The following is a 22,340-nucleotide window of genomic DNA, read 5'->3' on the forward strand; positions in this document are numbered from 1 at the left end:
TGTCTGCATGTGCACTCAAACACACGTGTTTTGTTTTGTTTACACCCAACAGTGATTAATATTGTTGTATGTGTCCCAGGTCTTTGATTATGAGTATTGTTCTATGATATACATTATGCTATGTGTGATACGAATTGTATAGTTGTCTCTAGAACACTAATACAAACTGCAACTCAAGAAGGTAATATGTGCCAATTAGATGATATTTGTTATCATGCAGATGCTGTGAAGTTAGTCACAAATTTTGGCATTGAGGACTCAGACATTTTAAACATACAAGTACCCATTTATTGATTGGAAAAGTGGTTGATTGGCTTACATGGATACACATCAGTTTAGATTTTGTATTTTTTGCATAAAATAAAAACATTCTCCAAAAAAATGAAGTAGGAGAGCAAAATATCTAATTTATGTAGTACATCACACTGTACATGATCCACTGTACATGGCTTCATATGAAGGAGCCCATTATATTTCAAGAAAATCATTTGGTTACATTCTATAAGCATCAAAACAAGACTATGATAATTTCATTGTGTTTAAGGCATAAACTGAAAATGAAATTGGTTGAAAAATTAAGACACTAAGAATAGATAATTGTGAATAATTTTCAGTGTTTGAAGACATTATTAAAGGCAGGTGGAAATCAATGTGCTGTGACATTTTCTTGTACACCAAACCAAAATTCTGATGGGTATTGCCTGAATTGGATGGTCATTGAAAAGGCATGTTCAGTGATTACAGATACAGGACTGAGCAAACAATTTCAGTTTGAAGCTTTTAATATTATCTATCTGATGAATCAGTCTCCAACAAAAACTGTTGAAAGCATTACTCCCAAAGAATTTTGGAATGGGTGTCGAACGAATCTGCATCACTTCTAAATCTATGTGCATTGATCATTTGCAGATAGTATCAAAATAGCAACAAACAAAGTTTCAATACATTGTGAATTTTGTAAAGTTTAATTTCTAATTGATCTGCATTCACCAAAGACCATTGTCTTGCTTGCCCAAGATGTACAAGTCATCAAAAATTAAAAATGCAACAAATGGTGTACTTACGGGAGTAGCAAAACCATTAATGTCCAAGAACGAGCTTGATACTGAGACAGAGAAAGGGAAGCCAAGACATGCCGATTTATCTTATACTGGCACAATATATCGAAAAAACTGGTAGGCTCCTACAGAAACATGGCACCAGTATATTTTACTCCAATTAACAAATATAAAAAGTTTTCTTTGTTTTAGTAGAGGACTCTAAAAGCCAGTTATGTATCACATTCCATGTAAATATGGCTTGTCTTATGTGGGACAAACTGCTAGAACAGTCAAGGAAAGATACAAGGAACATCAGCAGCACATCAGACAAAAATAAATGAGCAAGTCATCTTTCAATAAACGCTGTCTCGAATATATTCTTGAATGAGATATAAAGACACTATTACCACAGTACAAATACAAAGTTTCTTAGGTAGTATGATAAAGGACCCTATCAAAACAGAGATATTAGAAAGCCTATTAAACAATAATGGAGGTTTCAATTTAAACAAGGCTTCATCTTTGGCACTAATTCTCTGAAAAACAAAAGAGCGTCAAAGGGTAGAGTGGACATCAGGAATGGAACTCACAATCAGCAGTAAATAGTGGTGTGAAACTAACAATTGCTCATAGACAAATTGGAGTCCAGGCAGCAAGTAGACATAACAGTACAACTCACAGCACCTCAAGATGATTGGGTTTTTCATTGAAATATTGTATGTAAAATGGAAACAACTCAGCTCAACATATGAAAGTACACCATTGATCAATCACACCACAAAAACTTGAGAGATCACAAAGATGTGACTGTGAGAACGACACCAGAAGGAGCATAAAACTTAATCTTTGACAAACATATCAGTTCTGTCCCTTTGTATTTGCAGTTAATATGATTTGATAGTACAGGCGGCGCACAGTTGATGACAATATCTAACATTGGTTAGACAGCACCAAGACCAGCACAGCCTGCTGATGTTGCTCAAAATGTAATTCACCTTTAATTGACATGACATGACATGACATTGAGCAGACAGTGAATTGTGATGTCAGTAGGAACGCTAATCAACATTCAGATACAGATCCTGTACAGCCAAAAATTCAAAACAATCCTTTCAAAGAAAACCAAACCCAAAATATTTAAATGATGATTTTACTTGTTTTGTTTGAGTTCCTAAAGAAAATGGTATTAAGGAATGATGAATCATGATTATTGTAAAAATGGAAAAAACCTTAAATGATGAATGTAAACTGCTACCTGAAAATGATAGTTGGACTTTGATCAATTTACCACCACAGGTACTCAGTCTGAAGTGAATTTTCAAAGTCAAAGAAGCTGTTGGAGGCTATAACGTTCATTTTCTCTGAAAGAAATGGCAGGTGGTGATGTTGAATGATCTAAGGCTCATTTTGGTGCAGAAGGTTATTCCCAGGTATCAGGAGTGGACTTTGATTAATCATTCTTTACTTTATAGCTTGTTAGCTTTAGTATCTGAAATTTATCTTGAGACTGAACATGCAGTTCTTGGAATCCCATTCCTATATGGATATGGTGATCTCAATTAAGAGGTTTAGATTCATCAGCCCTTAGGCTGCATGAAGAAGAAGTAGGAGATGAAAGTTAATGAACAAAAGAAGACAATTTATGGCTTAAAATAGACTTCAAATATCTAGTATGAGAAATTAGAAACATTACATAAAGTGAACCTAAAGGAGCGAAGTGTTTCACTGTTTGATAATACATTTGTTTAGATTATGATCACTAAAATTCTTATTCATGAGCTTCTGCATCTGGATTAAGTGTGCATATTATGTAATTCTCCTTTAATGTAGGCTTATTCTCCACTGCAACTTTTCCAGTGCTGAAAGCTGTAAACTTTTCTGAAGTTTGCAACTTTTTACCAATTAAGATTGGCATTCATCAGTGTGGTAGACACTATTCAACACATGACTTCCATCAAGTGATATGTTATAGTATGGAAGCTAGAATATGATCCACACATTTACTGAGAAGCAGAACATACCCATTTTGCCTAATATCAAATAGAAATAATAAATGGAAGAAAGAAACAAAGATAGAATAATGAATCAATTTAAGATAAGAGATGTAGGATGAACTCATTTGGTACCTCTGCATGAGATAAAACAAGATAGAAAGCACAAAATAATTAGTTATGATCAGAGTGAATATTCATAAGACAAACACAAGAAATGTGACTTGCAAGATAGCAGTTTGTTGTACATTCTTTCAAACTGATTTAAAATTATAAAAATGTGAATAAAAATCAACAGACAAGAAATAACTTTTCATTATATCACATTCGTTATCAGCAAGCTGTTAGTTCACTTTTATATTCAGCTCAAGGCTCAAGAATGTGCCCTGCATATGTTGTGGGGTTTGTAAGTAAATTCAACTTCAGTTATTGAAAAATCCACTGGCAAGCAGTCAGACTAACTAAAAATTCATTAAAGGTACAGACAGGATAATACTAACTTTATGGAAAAGTGAAACAACTTTGATTGAAGGTTTCTGCAATGCTGATTATGCATCATATCTCAATCAACATTACACTCTATTTTTGAGCTAGCAGGAGCAGCAATTTCATGGAATTCAAGACCATAACTCTGTCAATTATAGAAGCCAAATATATGGCCTTATCAACTGCAATGTAATATACCTTCAAGGACTGCTCCAAGAATTTTGCATTAAATACAGTGAAAAACCAATAAGGCTGTTCTGTGCAGTAGGCATGTCATTGCTCTGAGTCACAATGGTATACATCACACTCGAACAAGACACATCATTGTGAGGCATCACTACATTTGTGACCTAATTAATGAGGAAATTTAAGTGTCAAGATGACCGACAAGCAACAGGCTAATGTTTTAATGAAAGAATTACCAAAGATTGGGCATAAGTAGCACAGCCAAGCTGTGAATCTTTTTAGAGATCTCAAATTAACATCCCTAGTACTTGTGGGGTGTTGGAAACAACTGCATTTTTATGCAGACACCTACCATTAGTTTATTGTTTTCATATTTAGTTTCTCATGTAGTAACCATGGATAAATAGTTTGATAATCTGTGTTAATGGCAACAGGGTTGTCTAAATTTAATACATCATTAAGCAAATTTCATATTCTGTTTAAAGAACTGGTTGCAGACAATATCCAATAGATAATTCACAGTAAATTCAAAACTAATTTCTATTTTTTACCAATATTACACAAGTTTTTATTTTGTTTTATTTTTGTTGTGGTTGCAGTACATGACATTTATGCAACTAACATCATACAGCATCAGATCCTTGGAAGATGAAAATGAGGCACTGAAGAACATGGACCAACTCTTGATCTACATTCACAAGTCTATCCATGCCATGTGCTCTGACTTAAAGACTGGTAGCAATCTTCAGATTAGTAAGTATCACCACTATTATAATTACATGATTTTTTAAATGCTTTTCACTGTAGGTTTGTTTTTTAACTCTTATTTGTAAAGATACTCTGCTCTTTCAATTACATTTTGTGATTGAAACCTAACAAGGTGGAATTACTTCATTTGCTAGCAGTCTATTCTGTAGACTTTTTTTCTAATTTCCTTTAATATATTAGTAGTTACTAAGTTGTACCTGTAGAAAACATTGCAATTCTTATTGAGGTAATATTTCATTAACACTTATCATTTAGTAGTTTGTTTAAGCCATCCAGATTCAAATGGTCCAGGTAGTTTTTAAAGAAACATTTTGTTTTGAGAGATATCAATATTTATGTGGTTTACATGTCATGTGATCATAAAAATTTTGTGAGCTAATAACTGTTTATTTACAAAAAGACATACTTCTTTCAAAAAGCCTAATTTCTCTCTTTAGAGTAATCAGTTATCTTCTTCTGAAACTTTATTAACTAAAAATTCATTTGCAAGCATAATTTTGACCCATTTGAAACTGCATTCGTTATTTGAACTCTTATGCTCATTCAGTTCCCAGTTCTGATGTTAAACTTTTGTTGCCCTAATTTTTCTGAACCAGATAGTGCATATTTGACTATCCAAATAGGCCACTAAGTAAGGAATTGAAAAAATTGAATACCTGAAGAATTTATATGAAAAAGAAAATGTTTGTGGAGGTCAAAGGTTTTATGAAATGATTTGTTTAGCAGTAAGAAATGAAATAGATTAGAGGAACTAATGATATGCCTTGGAAAAATGCTCAAAACTATGTACAGCAAACGAGGTGCTGATTGAGTTAAAGTTCAATATTTAATTTAGAATATTAGAATTTTAAAGAGGATACGTTTGTTTGTGTGGCCGTCTTCCGCAGCAGCTGTTAACATCTGTTATTATAGGTTATCTGTCTTGAGCTGACTGCAATGTAATTAAAAAGAATTACACCAGATTCATTTCACTTTTATTTACAAGGCATCTTCCGTGGTATTGGTGTTTCTTTACATAGTCTGCACCTTCCTCTCTTGCTAGCAGTGGTTGGTGTAGACAGGCTTCATTTCACATCTGAAGTTTTAGGCATTTTGCATTATTTCCTGCACTGTACTATTTATAATTGATTTTCTTAACTGTTTTTCGTTCATCACTGCCACATGTTTATGTGAATCACAGATTGCCCCTCAAGCTGCCTTGAATGCCATAGATAGGTCAGCCGGAACAGGCCTAAGGCATATCTGTGAGTAGTGTTTGCTTTTATGTTTATGCTCAAAGGTGTAAAACATTTCAACATAATCTCAGTCTCAAAATTTTTTCAGTAGAGAATCCTTCAAAAAACAGGAAAAATAATGTGCATTATTAAGCCACACCTCATCTGCTGTAGACGATTTCCAGCATCATTCAAATGAACACTACATGTTTGTCTAATTTGTTTTATTTCCTACTTCTAGACAAATCATTTCACAAAATATTTGATTGTATGTACTGGATTATTCCAAAGTCATTACCCATAGGACAAACAGGGTAAACTAGAACTCTACCAACAAACTTTCAGAGGTGGTAATATAGACAAAAAAAAGTCCAGTAAACAAAGGCTCTAAAGTCTTACCTTAAGAGCTAAGAGCACCTTTTCAGTAGATGAGATATGTTTCACAGTAGCAAAGATGAACAAGGGCTCAGGGCTCATAAGGTATGCCTTTTAGATCCTATATTTACTGAACATTTTTTTCTTGTATTGGTCCATTCTAGCATCTTTCACAATACGGAAAGTAATGAGCGTGCAGTACAAGAGATTGTTTCACAGTACCCAAGATAAAGAAGTACTCATAGTTCTTAAAGTATCTGTTTTAGAGCCCAAGTTTACTTGACTTGTTTGCTTGTTTTGGTCCATGCCTCACCCCTGAAAGTTTGATGGTGGAGTTCTAGTTCACTTTATTTGTCCTCTGGGACAGAACTTTTGAATAACCCTACATATACAATCAAATGTTTCATAAAATAATTTGTTTAAAAATAATAAATAAAATAAATTAGAGAAACATTTGATGTCCTTCTGAATGAAGCTTAAAATCGTTTATAACAAATGAGGTGTCAGTTGAAAATATTTGAAGGCTTCCCTATTGAAAAATGTTTGAGACTGAAATTATGTTTAGACTTTTTTACACCTTTAGGTATCACTGTAAACATAAACACCACTCATGCATAAGGTCTTAGGCCTGTCCCAAATGGCTCACTGCTGTCTACAAAAATTACTCCCTATTTTTCTCAGTTATATTTGTAAGATGCTTGATGATACTCTAATCACATTTTGTAATACTCATGGGGAAAAGGACGAGAGATAGCTGTAGTGTTAATGAATGAGAATGCTCCTGTCACAACAGTGAATAAAATTGTTTATCATATCATGTGACTAGAATATTGTCGGGTCTTGTGCTCCCTCTCAAAGTTACACTGAAGTACACAATATGCATGATGGGCAAAATCAGAACATTTGATCATCTTGGGTCTGGGACATGGGTTTTCATGTGCCACCATCCAAAACCTACCTACACACATAATGTGAATTCCAGGTCAGTTCCTTTAATAAGGTTGAGGTTCATTTTGTCAATCACCCATCTCCAAATGAACTAGTGCATAACTTTTAATAAGTGGGATCTTGGAAAAACAATTAAACTGAGCAGGGAAGTAGGTCTGAAAGCACTTCAGATGTAATGACATCAAGAATAAGAAATGGAGATTTGCATCCCATTCTGCTTTAATCAAGTAACTAACCTTCGGAGGTGTAATAGTACAGGTGTTCTATGCTTTTAACTAATTTAAATGATCATTGAAAAACAGTAAATTTTGATTGTTCTAATGAAAAGTTTGCATATGAGAATAGTAAATTTTCTGTTGCAGACATGGAACTTCTGAATGTGAGCGCACAGCTAGTGGTTGCAGGAGATTTATCTACAACAAGCTTCACTGTTCCTTTAGGGGCACCACCTCAAATACTAGCAAAAGTAAGTGAGAAATTAAGGCATATATATAATGCCAAACTTATTTGAATGTCGGCATGCGATTCCTCATCCACATTCAAGAGAAAAGTTTATCTAGCAAAATCAAATCAGGTGTATTTTGAAAAATGTATGAAAACTAGGAACTGGCAACACTGTCACATCATGTAGTGCATTGGGATGTACACAAGAATGTGTATCACAACCCATCTTACCTTACCAGCCCATGTAGCTCACTGAGGCACTCTGCAAATGCCGTGATTCCACTGCTCTGGCAAAGGCATGTCACCTATGTGGAGCTCGGATATCCATGTACTTGGATTGTGCCCTTGACAGGGTCAGCCACACACAAATGAAGTTTCCATTGCCCCACGTCACCACAGTGATGTGGTTACTATACAGAGTCACCTCTAAAGGGCTTGTGAATGGACAGTTGGTTGGACCCTTTACTCTTAACAGATCAGTGTGACAAGGATGTGCTTTATCCATGATTATATATGCACTGGTGCTTGAAACACTTCTCAGCAGCCTTCATCCATGATTGACAGGGCTTAGTGGCATGCGGACACAGTTTTCAATGCAAGCCATATGCGGGCAACCTATTACTGGTGGTGCAGACTGGCAATGACACAAATATGACACTGAATTGGATCAACAGATACAGTGATGCTACGGATAGCAGTATGAACATGGCCAAATTGGTCATCTGAATATTTGCACTGGACTACATGCTGACTACATTACACCCTCCCAGATACAGGTGAGTAAAAAGTATCTGGGGATCATGTTCACAAATGATGTGTGACACACAGCAGTGGTGAACTTCAAGTGGTTGCTCCAAGCCACCTGGAATGGTGTCTGAGCAAATGGTTTGCGCGCTTTAGACATGATTCATTGGTTCACCTACATAAACATTACTTGGCATTACATAACTTCCACTACACACAGATTCTTCCGATGCTGAAGACAGTCACTTGATGCCTACTGGCAGCATTTGGATACTTCCTCAGTACGGAATTACGCTTCAAGATCCGATACGATGAACAATGTGCAACCAGTCAATAAAACTCTTCTTGGCTGTTTATTGCATTGTCAATATATAAAATTGTCTGATGTTTTGGCCAGTATTGCAAGTGGCCTTCCTCAGGGCTCTGCTGAGCTGATTGCTGAATGAGAGATACTTTAGCTGAAGTCTCTCTCATTCGCCAGTCATCTCAGCACAGCCTTGAGGAAGGCCACGAGCAATAATGGCTGAAATGTCGGACAATTTTATATATTGAAAATAAGGACAACAGCACAGAAGAATTTTACTGGTAGTGACAATGGCTACAGTAGCCTCCACTTACAACATGCTACCTGGTACATAATGGTAAACAAGTCACCATATCCCACCTCCCTGAGATCAATATGCTGAACTCCCCATTATGCTATGTGTGTCGGGTTAGAAACGACAACGCCCACCATCTTATGTGTGGCCTCTCTGTGGAAGTGTGGTAAAGATGATTTCCTTCTTTCTAAGCATAGGACAACAAGCCATTAACCCTTTTTCTGTGCAGAACATATGACCCATGAGCCAAGACAAACACAGTGTCATGGCTATGTGCCCAAATGGTGCATTATTTGCTTCACAGTGGCTTGAAGAATGTGCTGGACTTCCGGAATCAACTGCATCAACTACATACAGTGATTGCAACCCATAGTACCAACAATACTTTTCTAATTTGCTGGATAGCGCATTATCCTCAACGCAAGTGGCAGGTCCCAGGTATGATGATGCTGAACATGATGAAGAGGCACACGGTGACCACGATGAAATGGTTATCTCCTTCAGTTCTACGAAATGTAATGTTCAGAGGTATAACTGCCAGAGAGGGCCACTCCTACACTCACCCACCAGTGGAGATTTTCCTTTTCTTCCTCTCTTTCCTTTAGTTATTCAATAACACTTTCCTTTAGTTATTCAATAACACATACCATTTCCTTAGTGAAGAGTGCCTGGAGGATGATATCATCATAAACCCAAAAGAATATGTATTTTGTTTACTTTGAGTTGTTTCCTTTTCAAAGTGTTTTGATTCCTCTCCTACTTTTGAGTCACGGGAGGAAAAAAAAAAGCGGAGATGCGCCTGGTTACAACATGTGATACAATGGGAAGCAGTTTATCTCCATTATTTGTTACACTATTTGTGTAATACCACTTGTTATCACCTCTTTTCCTTAATAATAATAATAATGATGAAAAAAGTAGACTGTTGGGACAACAAACCCACATCCACTATGGTGTTATGGTTCGAATCCTCATCATGTTACTTCTCTTAGTTTTTTAGATGTCTATTTCCTAGTTCTCATTGTTTACAAGAAGGACACCATTGTGGCACATGGCAATAGCCTATCACATGACAGTGGGATCCTTTAAACTGCTTGCTTGTTTCTACCAAGCATGCAGTGCACAACCATGACTGGTCTTGTCCAGTATATGTAGGACGGTGTCCCAATGGATTACACAAATGATAAGTACATTAATATGCTTTTGGTGCTGGGTACATCTGATAACCAAGCTGCTGCTGCAGCTGCTCATGTGTATGCTGCATGATACCCTCAAAGTTGCCAGCCCAATAATAATGTTTTTTGTCACCTGGAGCAATGTCTTCAGGAAGCCAGTAATTTTCTTCCACATGTAATGGACAGAGGATTAGACATACCCAACAAACAGAGGACTCAATTCTTGAAACCACTCACCAATCACCTCAGTGAAGTACCCTTGATAGTGCAAGGCAGTTTCAGATCTCTCAAAGACTTGTTGTTGAAGTGTTGCACAATGAAGAACTGCATCCATATCAATAGACATTAACTCAACACCAGTAGCCAGAAGACCACATTTGACAAGTATAGGTTTGCAAATGGCTTTTGCACCAAGTGGAAGATAATGTATGCTATACAAATAACATGATATGGATTGACAAATCTAGCTTCACTTGCGAAGGTTTTCAACCTCCACAATAGCCATTATTGGTCAGAACACAACCTACATGTCATCTGTGAACATGGATTTCAGGCATGCTTTGGCATAAACCTGTGGTCTGTGACCATGGGAGAACTGCTTTTGGGCCCTAAACTGTTGCTGGACAAATTGAAATGCAGCCCTGTAACATATGTTTCTTTGCAATACTTTGCCTTATGCATTAGAAAACACTCCACCTAGCATTCGGTGACAGCTATGATTTCAGTATGATGGTACATGGGCACTCTTTGGAATGAATGTGTGTAACTGTTTAAATGAAGCATATCCAGGGAAATGGCCTGTTCATGAGAGTCCAGTTTCTGGCCTCAGTGTTCTCTGGACCTTAATCCACTAGATGTTTGTTTGTGGGGACACTTTATGCAACAAGTTTATAGCATGCCACCCATGGAGGTACATGACCTAATAGCACATGTGCATACCACTTCACCAAAGATGTATGCAATTATGTTGTGTAGAGTCCAGTAAAGTAAGATCCAGTAAGTGGAAAAATGTTTGCAAATACAAGGTGGTTGCTTTTAACATCTTCTCTAAAGTGAACGTTGCTCATATGTGTACATACCCGCACTGTGAGGATAAGCCTGGACATCTAACGTACAAAATGAAATTATTGTTTGTATAAAAATACTTTGCATACTTTTATTCTATTATGTCATATGTGACAATATTCTGGACAAATTGATCAAAAGTTTTTAGAGTGCAAAAGCTTGTAATGAGACTAATTTGTGGTGTAAATTCAAGAATGTCATGTAGAAACGTGTTCTAGTGGTTGGGTATACTAACCACTGCATCTCAGTATATTTATTCCTTAATGAAATTTGTTGCAAGTAATATGCCTCTATTTCCAGCCAATAGCTCAATACATAATATCAATAGTAGGAATAAGAAAAATCTATGTAATCCACAGAATGACCAAGAATCACTTACCTAGGTTCAAAAAGGTGTCCAATATTCAGGACCCTACATTTTCAATAAATTGTCAGTAACCATTAAAAACTTGGTTTCGGATTAAGCACAGTTTAAACAAGCCTGATAGATTTTTTTGGTAGGAAACTCCTACTCTGTAGATTAATATCATAACAGTGACCAGCTGAAGTAAAAATGTCTGCTAGATTTTATTTTTGACAGCACTTGGTCACAACAGTTAACATTAGGTAATATGTGTATGATAAATTCATTAAAAGTGCTTAAGTGTGTTTCATTCTTAACTGTGTATTAATTCTGTAAATATTAGCAGTTTTAGTTTACTGTAATGTATTAAAATATCTTGACAGTCTGCCGACAAATGGTCAAGGAATAGAGTATTATGTTCAAATGTTCTATTTTCTTTTATGTTATAAATTCTGAAATGTTCCAAACTGATGAGAATCAACCACTTTTTGGGTCTAATGTAGCCTATCTGTTGTGTTTTTTATACCTCACTGGATATATGCAATGTCACTGCATCTACTATTATATTCTACTCACTTTATCAATGAAACAAATTGGTTGTTTACGTCTGTAAGAAGTATAACAGTAACAGAAAGAAATATACAATATTCTGCATTGTGGAGCCATAAACTGGATATAATTTGATGCTTTAACTGAAAAAAAAGTTTACCACAAGCACGAGTTAACATTGACGAGTCTGCATATCCATTCCCCATGGCATTATCTTGTCTTACAGAGCTAATAGGACAGCTCCAGCACATTTCTCAGTTGATGCTACTGGTTCTTGGCCACACTAGATGCAGTTATAGTGTTGCCAGAGCCATGTTTTCTTAAATCAGATTTCTGTTGAACCTGTTGGCAGGACTAAGTTATGTTAGATAAACTTTTGTCTTGAATTTCAATGAGGAATCACATACCAACCTCCAAGTGTAGTGTTTTTTCTTCACCCTGTGTGTGTGTGTGTGTGTGTGTGTGTGTGTGTGTCTATTTTAATTAATATACCTTTACCTTGTCACTTTATTGTCCCATGTGGAAGGTTGGAAGATATGGTGTATTTGTTGAAAATAGGGTGTCTCTTTAGTAAGTTACTCCTACAAGCATAGCCCCACATACTTTGTAATTTGTCATCATATCTTTTTGATTAAACAATAGTTTAGTATCTCTCCACATTTTGCTGAACAAAAGAGAATAGGAGGGATTAATCCATGTGTGGCCTTGAATGTTCTGTGTACTCCAAAGAATCTGTCATGTTGCAGAAGCAATCTAGACTTTGCTTGACAGTAGACTAGCTGTGTAGTGGTACTGGCCAATTGCATATTTTGAGAGTTAGAGAACTTGGTTAAGGAAATTCAGACAAGTGAATAGGAACAACTTCCTACATGAATGCTAGAAGGTTCTGGAGCTAACTCAATACAGAATCAAAGTTGCCACAGAAGAGGTGTGCAAGGCTAAGTTTTTGAGCAGCAGAACAAGATCAAATTCTAAGTCTAGGCCTGAGGTTTGACTGACACAGAGTCCCTTTGTCTGACTGTCTCATGTCTAAGTGACCTACACATGTGGTGTGCTGCGGCCTTATATTTGCACTCACAGTGTTTCCCACTACACGTGGAGCCATTGCACCAGTCATACCCAAGCCAACGCTTCATAGTGGTGCTCGTTTCAGGTTTCATAAAACAAAATAATCCCTTGTGCCAAGATACTTTCCAGCAATATCCCCTAGCATTGGGCAACACTGCTAGATGTTATCAGCAGCTCCCAAATCATGTGCCAGCAGTTTGTTATCACTGTATGTGAGGCACAAAGCCCACTGTTTCCCTTTGAGCACTCGTAGTGTATTTCTGTTTTGTTAACCATTTGGTATTTTTTCATTGGCTGAAGGCTTCTACTGCTGTAGCAGTGTCTGTGTCTGCCCCACTCCATTCTATGATAAGCTGGTTGCTAACTCAACTGCTCCTGCTGCAGTTGGTGCGTTCACTCTCAGGTGTTGCATTGTATGCATATGTAACAAATCCTAAATTTTAAACAGTGGAAATTCTGGGAGGAATAACAACTTTAGGGAAAGGATAGATTGCTACTCGCCACATTGAGTAGTTCAGTTGCTAATAATACAATAAAAGAGACTGCTAAAATATTTAAGCCTTCAACAAAATTCTTATTTTCAGGTTGAAAACATTCACATTCACACAAGCTCAACTCAAACATACAAGGCCATTGTCTGAGGCCCCAGCACCTGGGATCAGAGGCTACATGTGTGTGAGTTGTGCTTGTGTGAAAAATTACATTGTCCAAGAGGTTAAATATTACAGCAGTCATTTTCATTGTGCATGTCTGCAAATTGACGTGTCACATTTCAGCACCAAGTATCTGCACTTGTTGGCTATGCATTCACGCTTGTTCACAATATGGAAACTTATGTGACAGGATTATATGTCCAACTAAAGGAAAAGTCAACATTTGCTTTACAGTTTCATGTGGAAAATTCTTCCTGTTTTTATTTATGTCACTGATTTCCTATAAATGATGACCAGGTCTCATGCAGTTTAAATGTTTGTAACAGATAAGGGAAACATACATTTGCAAATCATACAAAAGAACATTAAATGCCACATTTTCTGCTAGTCTTTCCACAAGTGACTTATTACAAATCCTTACTAATAGTGGCAACAGCAGTTTATTAATCACCATCTACCCAGTTCTGAAGTATATTACAGGTACACAAGATATTAATAATCTTTCCACAGCACACAGTAGCAGTAATTGCACATATACTCAAAGAGTTTTACTACCATTCTAACACATACTGCTTACTATTTGCATATGAGTTCAGACGATATTGCTTATGTAACGTTATATTGCAATATAATGATTCCTGAGGCTGATATAAATAAATAAACACAAATACAAGATGCTTTGCATATTTTTCTGTAACTGAAATGTGGTGCTGAAGGAATAACAAACATAACCCAGTGATGAGATCAATATAATCAATACAATGCTAACACTTGTGAAAGCAAAGCTGAGATTCACCACAGACTGACTGAATTGAAGTCAAAGCTAAAATTGCACACCAACGGACTGGAATGGCATGAGCATCCGCCTTATAAAGACTTGCACTACAATTTTAGGCAGTTTTGGTTATTAAGTTACAGTTTGAAAATTCCACAGGTTAAAATGTTCATTCCTAATTGGCAGCTGAAGCTATGGTCAAGTTTGATTTAACAAATATTGGATATGAGCAATAGCTATGAAAATGTACAGAACCAAACTATATATCCAAACTGAGACTCCTGGATTACAAGTATGGCATTCACACTGAACGATGAAATTTAGTTATGGAAAATTATGTAATTCTTAATTAGTGAAGGTTGTCACATAATATGTGTGTCACTGGGTGCAGAAACTTCATATTAACAGAAGTATGTAACTAAATCCTGGAATGTTGCAGTACTTTGGTCATAATCTGTTCCAAAAGTTTGGGCTACTTTAAATCTTTAAGTAACAATATGTTATAAATTAAGTAAGTTTGGGTAAATATAATTACATTACTGAAATCAGGGGAAATTACTCTTTGTGGTGAATAGGGTATTTCACTTAGATCTTATGTATTAGCTTACAGTGCTTTTATTTATAGCTGGCTGTACAAAATTTTATAATTGCAATAACTTTTGAACTACTGCATTTCTAGTTAAGCTAATTATTACAATACAACCAGAACAGTAAATAATGTGACCTGAATAATAAGGTTTAAAGTAGACTTCCATTTATGCAAAATTGGCATTTTTTGTAACATGTGCTATCATAAATCACCATTAACATTTGGATAAGAATATATGCAAAAAAGATTACATGTGCTGTAACTTGGTGAGGACCAATTCTGCTTTGTTACAAACACCTCATCTGTGAGGTGAGTACCAAACTATCCTTTCCAAATTCTAGATATTCAGTTATGATCATCACATTTATATTTGAATGTAAGTGGAGGAGTGTGTCACAATGTGTAAAACAATAAGGAAGGAGTTTGTTTCTTTATATGGAAAGCTAGGCTGAGTGCACTGGATTGGATGTAGTAGTCAACAAGAGCTGAGATTCTTTCTTGGGAATACAGTAACCATCTACAGTAGGGTATTGAGGATGGTAAGGTTTGTAGGTTTTGGGAAACTAGTAGCAGGCAGATGTGCTGAGGCTGCAGGAAAATGGGAGATATATCTATGGAGAGATTCTTAGCTAGGTATAGACATTTGAGTGGGAATTGGAGATGGGCGTGACCACAAATCAGCTGTCCATTCGGATCAATTGCTAGATTATGGCAAAGAGCAGAGTTCACCAGCCAGTGATGGAACACATAGCTGAGTACATCATACTTGACCTCAATGATTGTTTCAAAGCCCATACCATCTGGTCCTTCCCTCAACATCAGCTTCCCTAGATTCAGTTTGGAGGAACATACCACAGAAATGATGGAGGAGCTAAACGTATCATTACCTGGGATGTTGATGTTATTGGACATGGTGACAAAAATGTTGGAATTATTTCCTTACTTTTATTCTATAATGTCATATGGAAACATATTTTGGCAATAATTCAATAGTTCAAAATTATTTGTAACTGGTCCAGCTTCCCTGGAATTGTCCTTGTGATATGTCTTTCAGTCCTCTCTAACTCTTTTGCTCTCAATTTCTGATTGCCTTATCCTGAAACCACATCCACCCCTGTCCCCATGAGCACCACATCACTAATTCTCTTCACTGACCCTCCTTTCCACAGCCTTTCTCTTCCCTTGTTCTATTTGCTTACACGAATCCGCTCCTCCAAATCATTGAGCACTGTGCACAACTCCTACTGTCTGCACTAGAAGGTCTCACCAGTGTGACATTCCCATCCTGAGCATTTGTTGCCTCTTCCTCCCAGCTGTCTTCATCCCATCAACAACTCTCCCCACCTCTTTTGGCCCCTCAGTCACTCCACCTGACAACAGCACTCACCCAGTGGAGTTGCAGTGCCAGTGCGTACTGTGCAGCCATGACTAGCAGCTGGCTGGAAGAAGACGTTTGTGGCCTGCATGTCACCAGCATGCACTGACTATTAGATGATGTTAGTCATTTACAGTAAGACAAAAACATGGTGTGAGGTATAGACATGGGGAAGTGTTAATGGTTTGTTGGACACTTGACAAAAACATGGTGATGGATATGTTTATTGGAGGAAAAAGGTTAATTGTTTTGTTGCACTGTGCTATACTTCAATATGTTAACAAGAGAACTTATAATGTTTCATGAGCAGTTGACAAAGACATGGTGTTGGATTTTTAATAAGTTTCTGTTTCATTGAACCTGAAGATGGGAACTTGTTCTCTCAAAATGCATAGTTCAACTAGATGAACAATATCACATGGTTGAATGCAGTCATTCAAGATATTCATTAATATGTACAAGAAAAAATAGGGGCATAAAGATGGAACCTTGTTGGACATGTAATTAGTTTCCTATTGTGTGATGACTGATTGCTTGATACAGGACTCTCTCCTGTTGACAACCTTTGTTTCCTGTCAGAGATGTTGTATATGATTTTAACCATTTTGCAGCATATCCTGTAGCATAGAATATTCTAATTCACAAAAAAATATTGTGATTTACATAGTCATATATGTTTGACAGACCACAGACTATACAAGTAGGTATAATTCTTTGTCTAGCGAATTAAGTTTATTCCGCTGTAGGTGTAAATAACTTTCTTAATATTTCAACTGTTTAGAAATACAAAATGTGATACTGAAAAGATATTATTTGTAATCAGGTAATTGATAAACTGTTTTTATGAATATAACCTTTTCCATAACTTTCATGAATGATTGGTAAAGTGAAATTTGTTATGTTTGATGGTATTTCTGTATCTCTTATACAGAGGCTTAACTTCAGCATATTCCAGCCAATTGGGAAATGTTCCTGTAATTAATAACTGCTTACACAGTTAAATCAGAAGAACACTCTTTAGTTTACTTTTTCTAAATTTTAATTTTTTTTAAAAAAAACAAAGGTTTTATGATAAACATTACTTCTGATGGTGTAGTGGGAGCCATACACATGTTACTGAAATCTGCCATTGTAATATAAATACATATCTGTTATTGCTCATTCTAGCAAGACTCAAGCCATCACAACTCCATTGGATTGTCATGAGATGTGTACAGAAATTCAAACCCGTTTTAATTACATTCCAGGCTTAGTTGCCAAAGCAAAACCCTTCAAGAACATAGTCAACAGCTTCTACAAAAATTGGATAAATGTTTCTCTGGTTTCTTCCCACATTAAATTTGTTTGTATAATCAAGCTTTCAATAACTTTATCTGCCATTATTATCAGGAGATAAGTGATATCCTAATATAGCCCAGTCAACAAAGACAAAAAACCATTGAGTGGGAGAAAAAATTTGTGTAATTGTAAATTTTTGTCCAGTGGTAGGAGGGACCGCCGTGAACAACATACTAAAAACCCTCACCATTTTGGTGTGAGCATGATGGTTGGAGGACATTTATAGATAATTTTTTTATATTTTCTTGAGTAAAGGAAAACCCAAGATTCCTAACAAAAGTATTTCCAGCACCAAATTAAGCTACATTTCATATTCAGCAAAAAAGATGCTATTCATTTTTTTTACTAGGATCACACATTTCAGGGATGGAAAAATTGTAGATTATAAAAAATGATGCCTTATGGTGATTACTTTAAATGAAGTGGGTTAAAAATAAATATTAAATGTGTCAAACAGTGGAAAATTCAGGATGAAATAATGACAATATTATGAAAAGGTTAGATTGCTACTCATCATACAGCACAGATGTTGAGTTGCAGACAGTCACAACTAAACACTTAACGCGTAAGCTTTCAACCAGACACACACACACACACACACACACACACACACACACACACACATACACACATTTATATAAACACAGCTCACATTCACATGACCGTTGTGTCTGGCTGCCAGGACCAGACTGTGAGCAGCTGCACATGATGGGAGAAGCAATGGGGGCGATGGCAGTAGCTGCTGCGGAGTGGGGGGGAGAGAGCAGGCTATAGGTGGGGGACAGTAAAGTGCTGTTTGTGGGAGCATAGAGGGATGAGGTGGAAAGCTAGGTGCAGCCGGGAGGTTAGACTATGGTGGGGATGGAAAAGTAGGGAAGTAAGAAGACTGTGGATGCATTTGCAGAATAGAAGGCTGCAGATTGGGAACAGGAATGGAACAGGTGATGAAGGACAATGACTTATGAAGGTTGAGGCCAGGAGGGTTACAGGAACATAGGATATATAGCAGGGAGAGGTTCCACTTGTGCCATTCAGAAAAGCTGGTGTTGGTAGGAAGCATCCAGATGGTACAGGTTATGAAGCAGCTATTAAAATGAAGAATGTTTTGGTGATGCAGCTGTTTGTCAGTGGCCATTCATGCAGACAGACAGCTTGTTGGTTGTCATGCCCATGTAGAACGAAGCACAGTGATTGCAGCTTAACATGTTGATCACATAACTGGTTTTGCAGGTAGCCCTGCCTTCGATGGTATAGGTGATGCTTGTGACCGGACTGGAGTGGGTGGAGTTGGAAGGATGTATGGGACAGGTCTTACATCTATGTCTATTACAGGAATATGAGCGATGAGGCAAGGGGTTGGGAGCATGGGTGGTGGAGGGGTGGACAAAGATATTCTGTAGGTTGAGTGGACAGCAGAGTACAACTTTAAGGGGGGGAAGGGGGAGATAGTGGGTAGGACACAGTGGGAGTAGTTGTCTTTCCTGGAAGAACATAACAAGTGCTGTACAGGGTGACTAAGAATGAGTTTCTCCTCTAGCATTGTGGAACAGTGGAGAGAGTCCATATGTGTTTCTTGTGTTAGTATTATTAGTAACACATACCTATATTCCAATTAGAGTTATAACACTCTATGGAACATAAATAGCTGCTGGGCCTGTCGTGACTCTATGTCACCCGTGTTTCATAAGGTGAGCCGCAGAAGGGTCAATATAACTTTGTGAAATACCCTTAGTTACTCATTGTAACATGATGGGGTAGAGAGAGCAGAATTACTCCTGCTGTCCTTCAGTTTTCAGATTTATGAAAGAGTGAACTGCATTACCATGTTCTGGTGACCTGCCTTCCCTCATACTTCTAGCTACTAACCCTCTTCCACCTTATCAAACCCCATAACACAATATATCCATTAATAAAGCACTACTGTAGTTCAGTGTGGTACACACATTTAATATTTGTCCTTAACTCTCTTTATTTAAAGATAAACATTAACTTTATACTATTGAAAAACTATTTTGAATAACATTTGATTTTTTCATCCCATGCAGTGTGGAAGTTATTAATCCTAGAGAAAAAATTAATATGGCTTTTTTTGTATGAAATATAAGGCAGTTAATTTTTTTATTGGGAAATATTGTTTCTAGAAGATGTGGTTTTTGAGTATTCAAGAAAAACATAAAAAGGGGACCTTTAAACAGCCACCACACCCACACTCACACCCCAAAGGTCAGGATTTGCAGAATGTTGTTCATGATAATCCCTCATACCACTGCACAAAATTTTGTTACTACACGAATTTTTTTCTCTAATATTCCTTTGTTGACTGGACTAATAGATAGTGTGGTATTTTCATATGTAGCTTGCCAAGTTACTTCATGAGGAGGTGATGAAGTCATGGACCTCCATATGCCATCAGAGATTTTTGTCAGTGGCTTTGACTTTGTTAGATGATAAGTAAATCAAGTTATTTCTCTGCAATCTTTCATCATCAGGAACCCACTACTGCGCAGCACTAAAGACACAGCCACTGTATTCATTAAATTTGTTGCATTTTCTGCTCTCAGCAAGTTCCTTAATGACACAGTCTCAGTAGGCGGACACAGAGCACAGACATCACATTAAATATTGCAAGCAGTTTATGGCAGAGGGCACTCTGTCTACCACTGTCACTTCCCGCTTTTCTGTTCCTGTTGTGAATGGTTCATGAGGAGAATGGCTGTTGATAAGACTTTATGTGAATTTGACTCTCTTTAATTTTATGTTTATTGTCTTTTCTTAAGATATATGCGTAGGAGGATGCAACATATTAGTTGGTTCATCTATGAATGTACATTGTCAGAATTACAATAGTAAACCACACCATTACTGAGAATGCCTGTCTTGCAATGTCTACCACTGGAGTTTGCTGAGCATCTCCATGATGCTTTCATGCTTACTAAATGGCTTAAATGAAACCTCTTCTCTGGATCTCCTCTATTGCCTCTGACAGTCCTGGTACAGACCCCACACTGATAATCATTACAAATGGTGGTTGAACTCCTTTGTGAGTGGACTACATTTCCCAAGAGTTCTTCCAATGAACCTCAGTCTGGCATCTGTCTTAGCTGTGATTAGTTTTATGTCTTCATTCCACTTTAAATTACATGGTACACATACTCCTAGATACTTTATGTATGTAACTGCCTTTAGTGATTGTTCTGCAGTCATGTTATCACACAGTAACTTGTCTTTCTGCCTACTTATGTGCAATATGTTACATTTTCTTATGTTGGGGGTCAACTGCCAAATGGTATACTGTGAAAAGTAATGGCCCTGCACCAGGCAAAATGCACCGAGTGTTGTGCTTCTGTAAATTGAATTTATTTAGATTATAATAACAGTTAGTTTACTACAGGTTACTGTGTGTATTAGTGTGTGTTTTATGCTTACTATTAAAGGTGTCACTTTTGTTTATACATTAATCCAGAAAATGTCAAAGATTGGAAAGTCAGACTGTAGAAATAGTTTTCTTTATGGAGTAATTTTTGAAAATCTCATTTATTTTTTTATTTTTTTCCATTAATTTAAGTGGAGCCTATCCTTTATTATTTAGTTCATATTTTAAGAATATAGTGTACATTTTAAGTTGTTTGATTCAGAAATTTTTTGCCCAAATAGTTTATTTACATACAGTTGCATGTAAGCTAAATTTTTGTAAAAGTATTTTCTTGTTTATTCACAGTTTATTGACTTATTCCTACTAAAGTATTATTTTACTATATTTTATTAATGTTATCAATATATATATTATTTATTTTTCTAAAATTCAGTGAATAATAGTCAGGAAAAAAGACCCTGTTTATCTGTTCAGTTACTACAAACAATTTTCTGCATTCTTCCTTTTCCAGGCTTGCACATTTATTTCTTCTTTGCCAGAGCTTTTTTCTTTTACTATTGCACTGGAGTCAAGGTTCATGCACAACACTTTCCATACAATGAAGAACAGGTTTCTGAAGTCGTAATTTTGACCTTCTTGTGATTTGTGGTTGAGCCAAATCTACACCAAGCACAGCAAGAAAATCTGATGCCTAGGTTTCATCTTTTTGACTTGATATGATGGGTTTTTATTCAAAAACACCACCTATGCTGCAACTCCACAAACATCAACTGAGTTCATGAATAATTCTAGGACCTATGTTCTTGTTTTTCTTTTGCCAGAGTAAGATGTACTATCCGATCTAATGAGCCCACCCTACCTTTTGTCTCGTTATAGCACTTTTTATGTCAGGCATAGAAGCATCTTCATTAATGATATTTGATTCATGGAGCATTCTAGAAAGTATCACTACACTCTTACCCTTTTTTGGAGTGTGTGGTACTAGAGTATGATCGCAAATGAAACTAAAGTCTTTAGTATGTTCCTCCCAGCTTTTCTGTGGCAAACATTCTCTAGGTACAAATAGCATATTTTGTCAAACTGTTCCTACAAGTGTCAACCCATGTTATAGTAGGAAATCTGCCAGATCCATGGCTTCGAAGAAATTACCATTGTGATATTTCAGCAACTACCAAAATAGTGTGTATAAGATAAGTGACAATAAACTCTCTGATGACCCATTGTGGTTCTAAATATTGGTGG

The 22,340-nt window shown here is 36.6% G+C and overlaps 1 protein-coding gene across 1 annotated transcript in view; it reads left to right on the forward strand.

The window, feature by feature from the left end:
• LOC124619798 overlaps positions 1–22,340 on the forward strand; it is a 424,654-nt gene that overhangs the window by 284,714 nt on the left and 117,600 nt on the right. Inside the window, exons 23-24 of the mRNA XM_047146390.1 lie at positions 4,303–4,456; positions 7,371–7,474. Of these exons, the coding sequence (XP_047002346.1) occupies positions 4,303–4,456; positions 7,371–7,474 (258 nt within the window). The remainder of the gene's footprint in view (positions 1–4,302; positions 4,457–7,370; positions 7,475–22,340) is intronic.

This window comes from Schistocerca americana, chromosome 6 (assembly GCF_021461395.2).
Source record: "Schistocerca americana isolate TAMUIC-IGC-003095 chromosome 6, iqSchAmer2.1, whole genome shotgun sequence".
NCBI classification, from domain to species: Eukaryota; Metazoa; Arthropoda; class Insecta; order Orthoptera; family Acrididae; genus Schistocerca; species Schistocerca americana.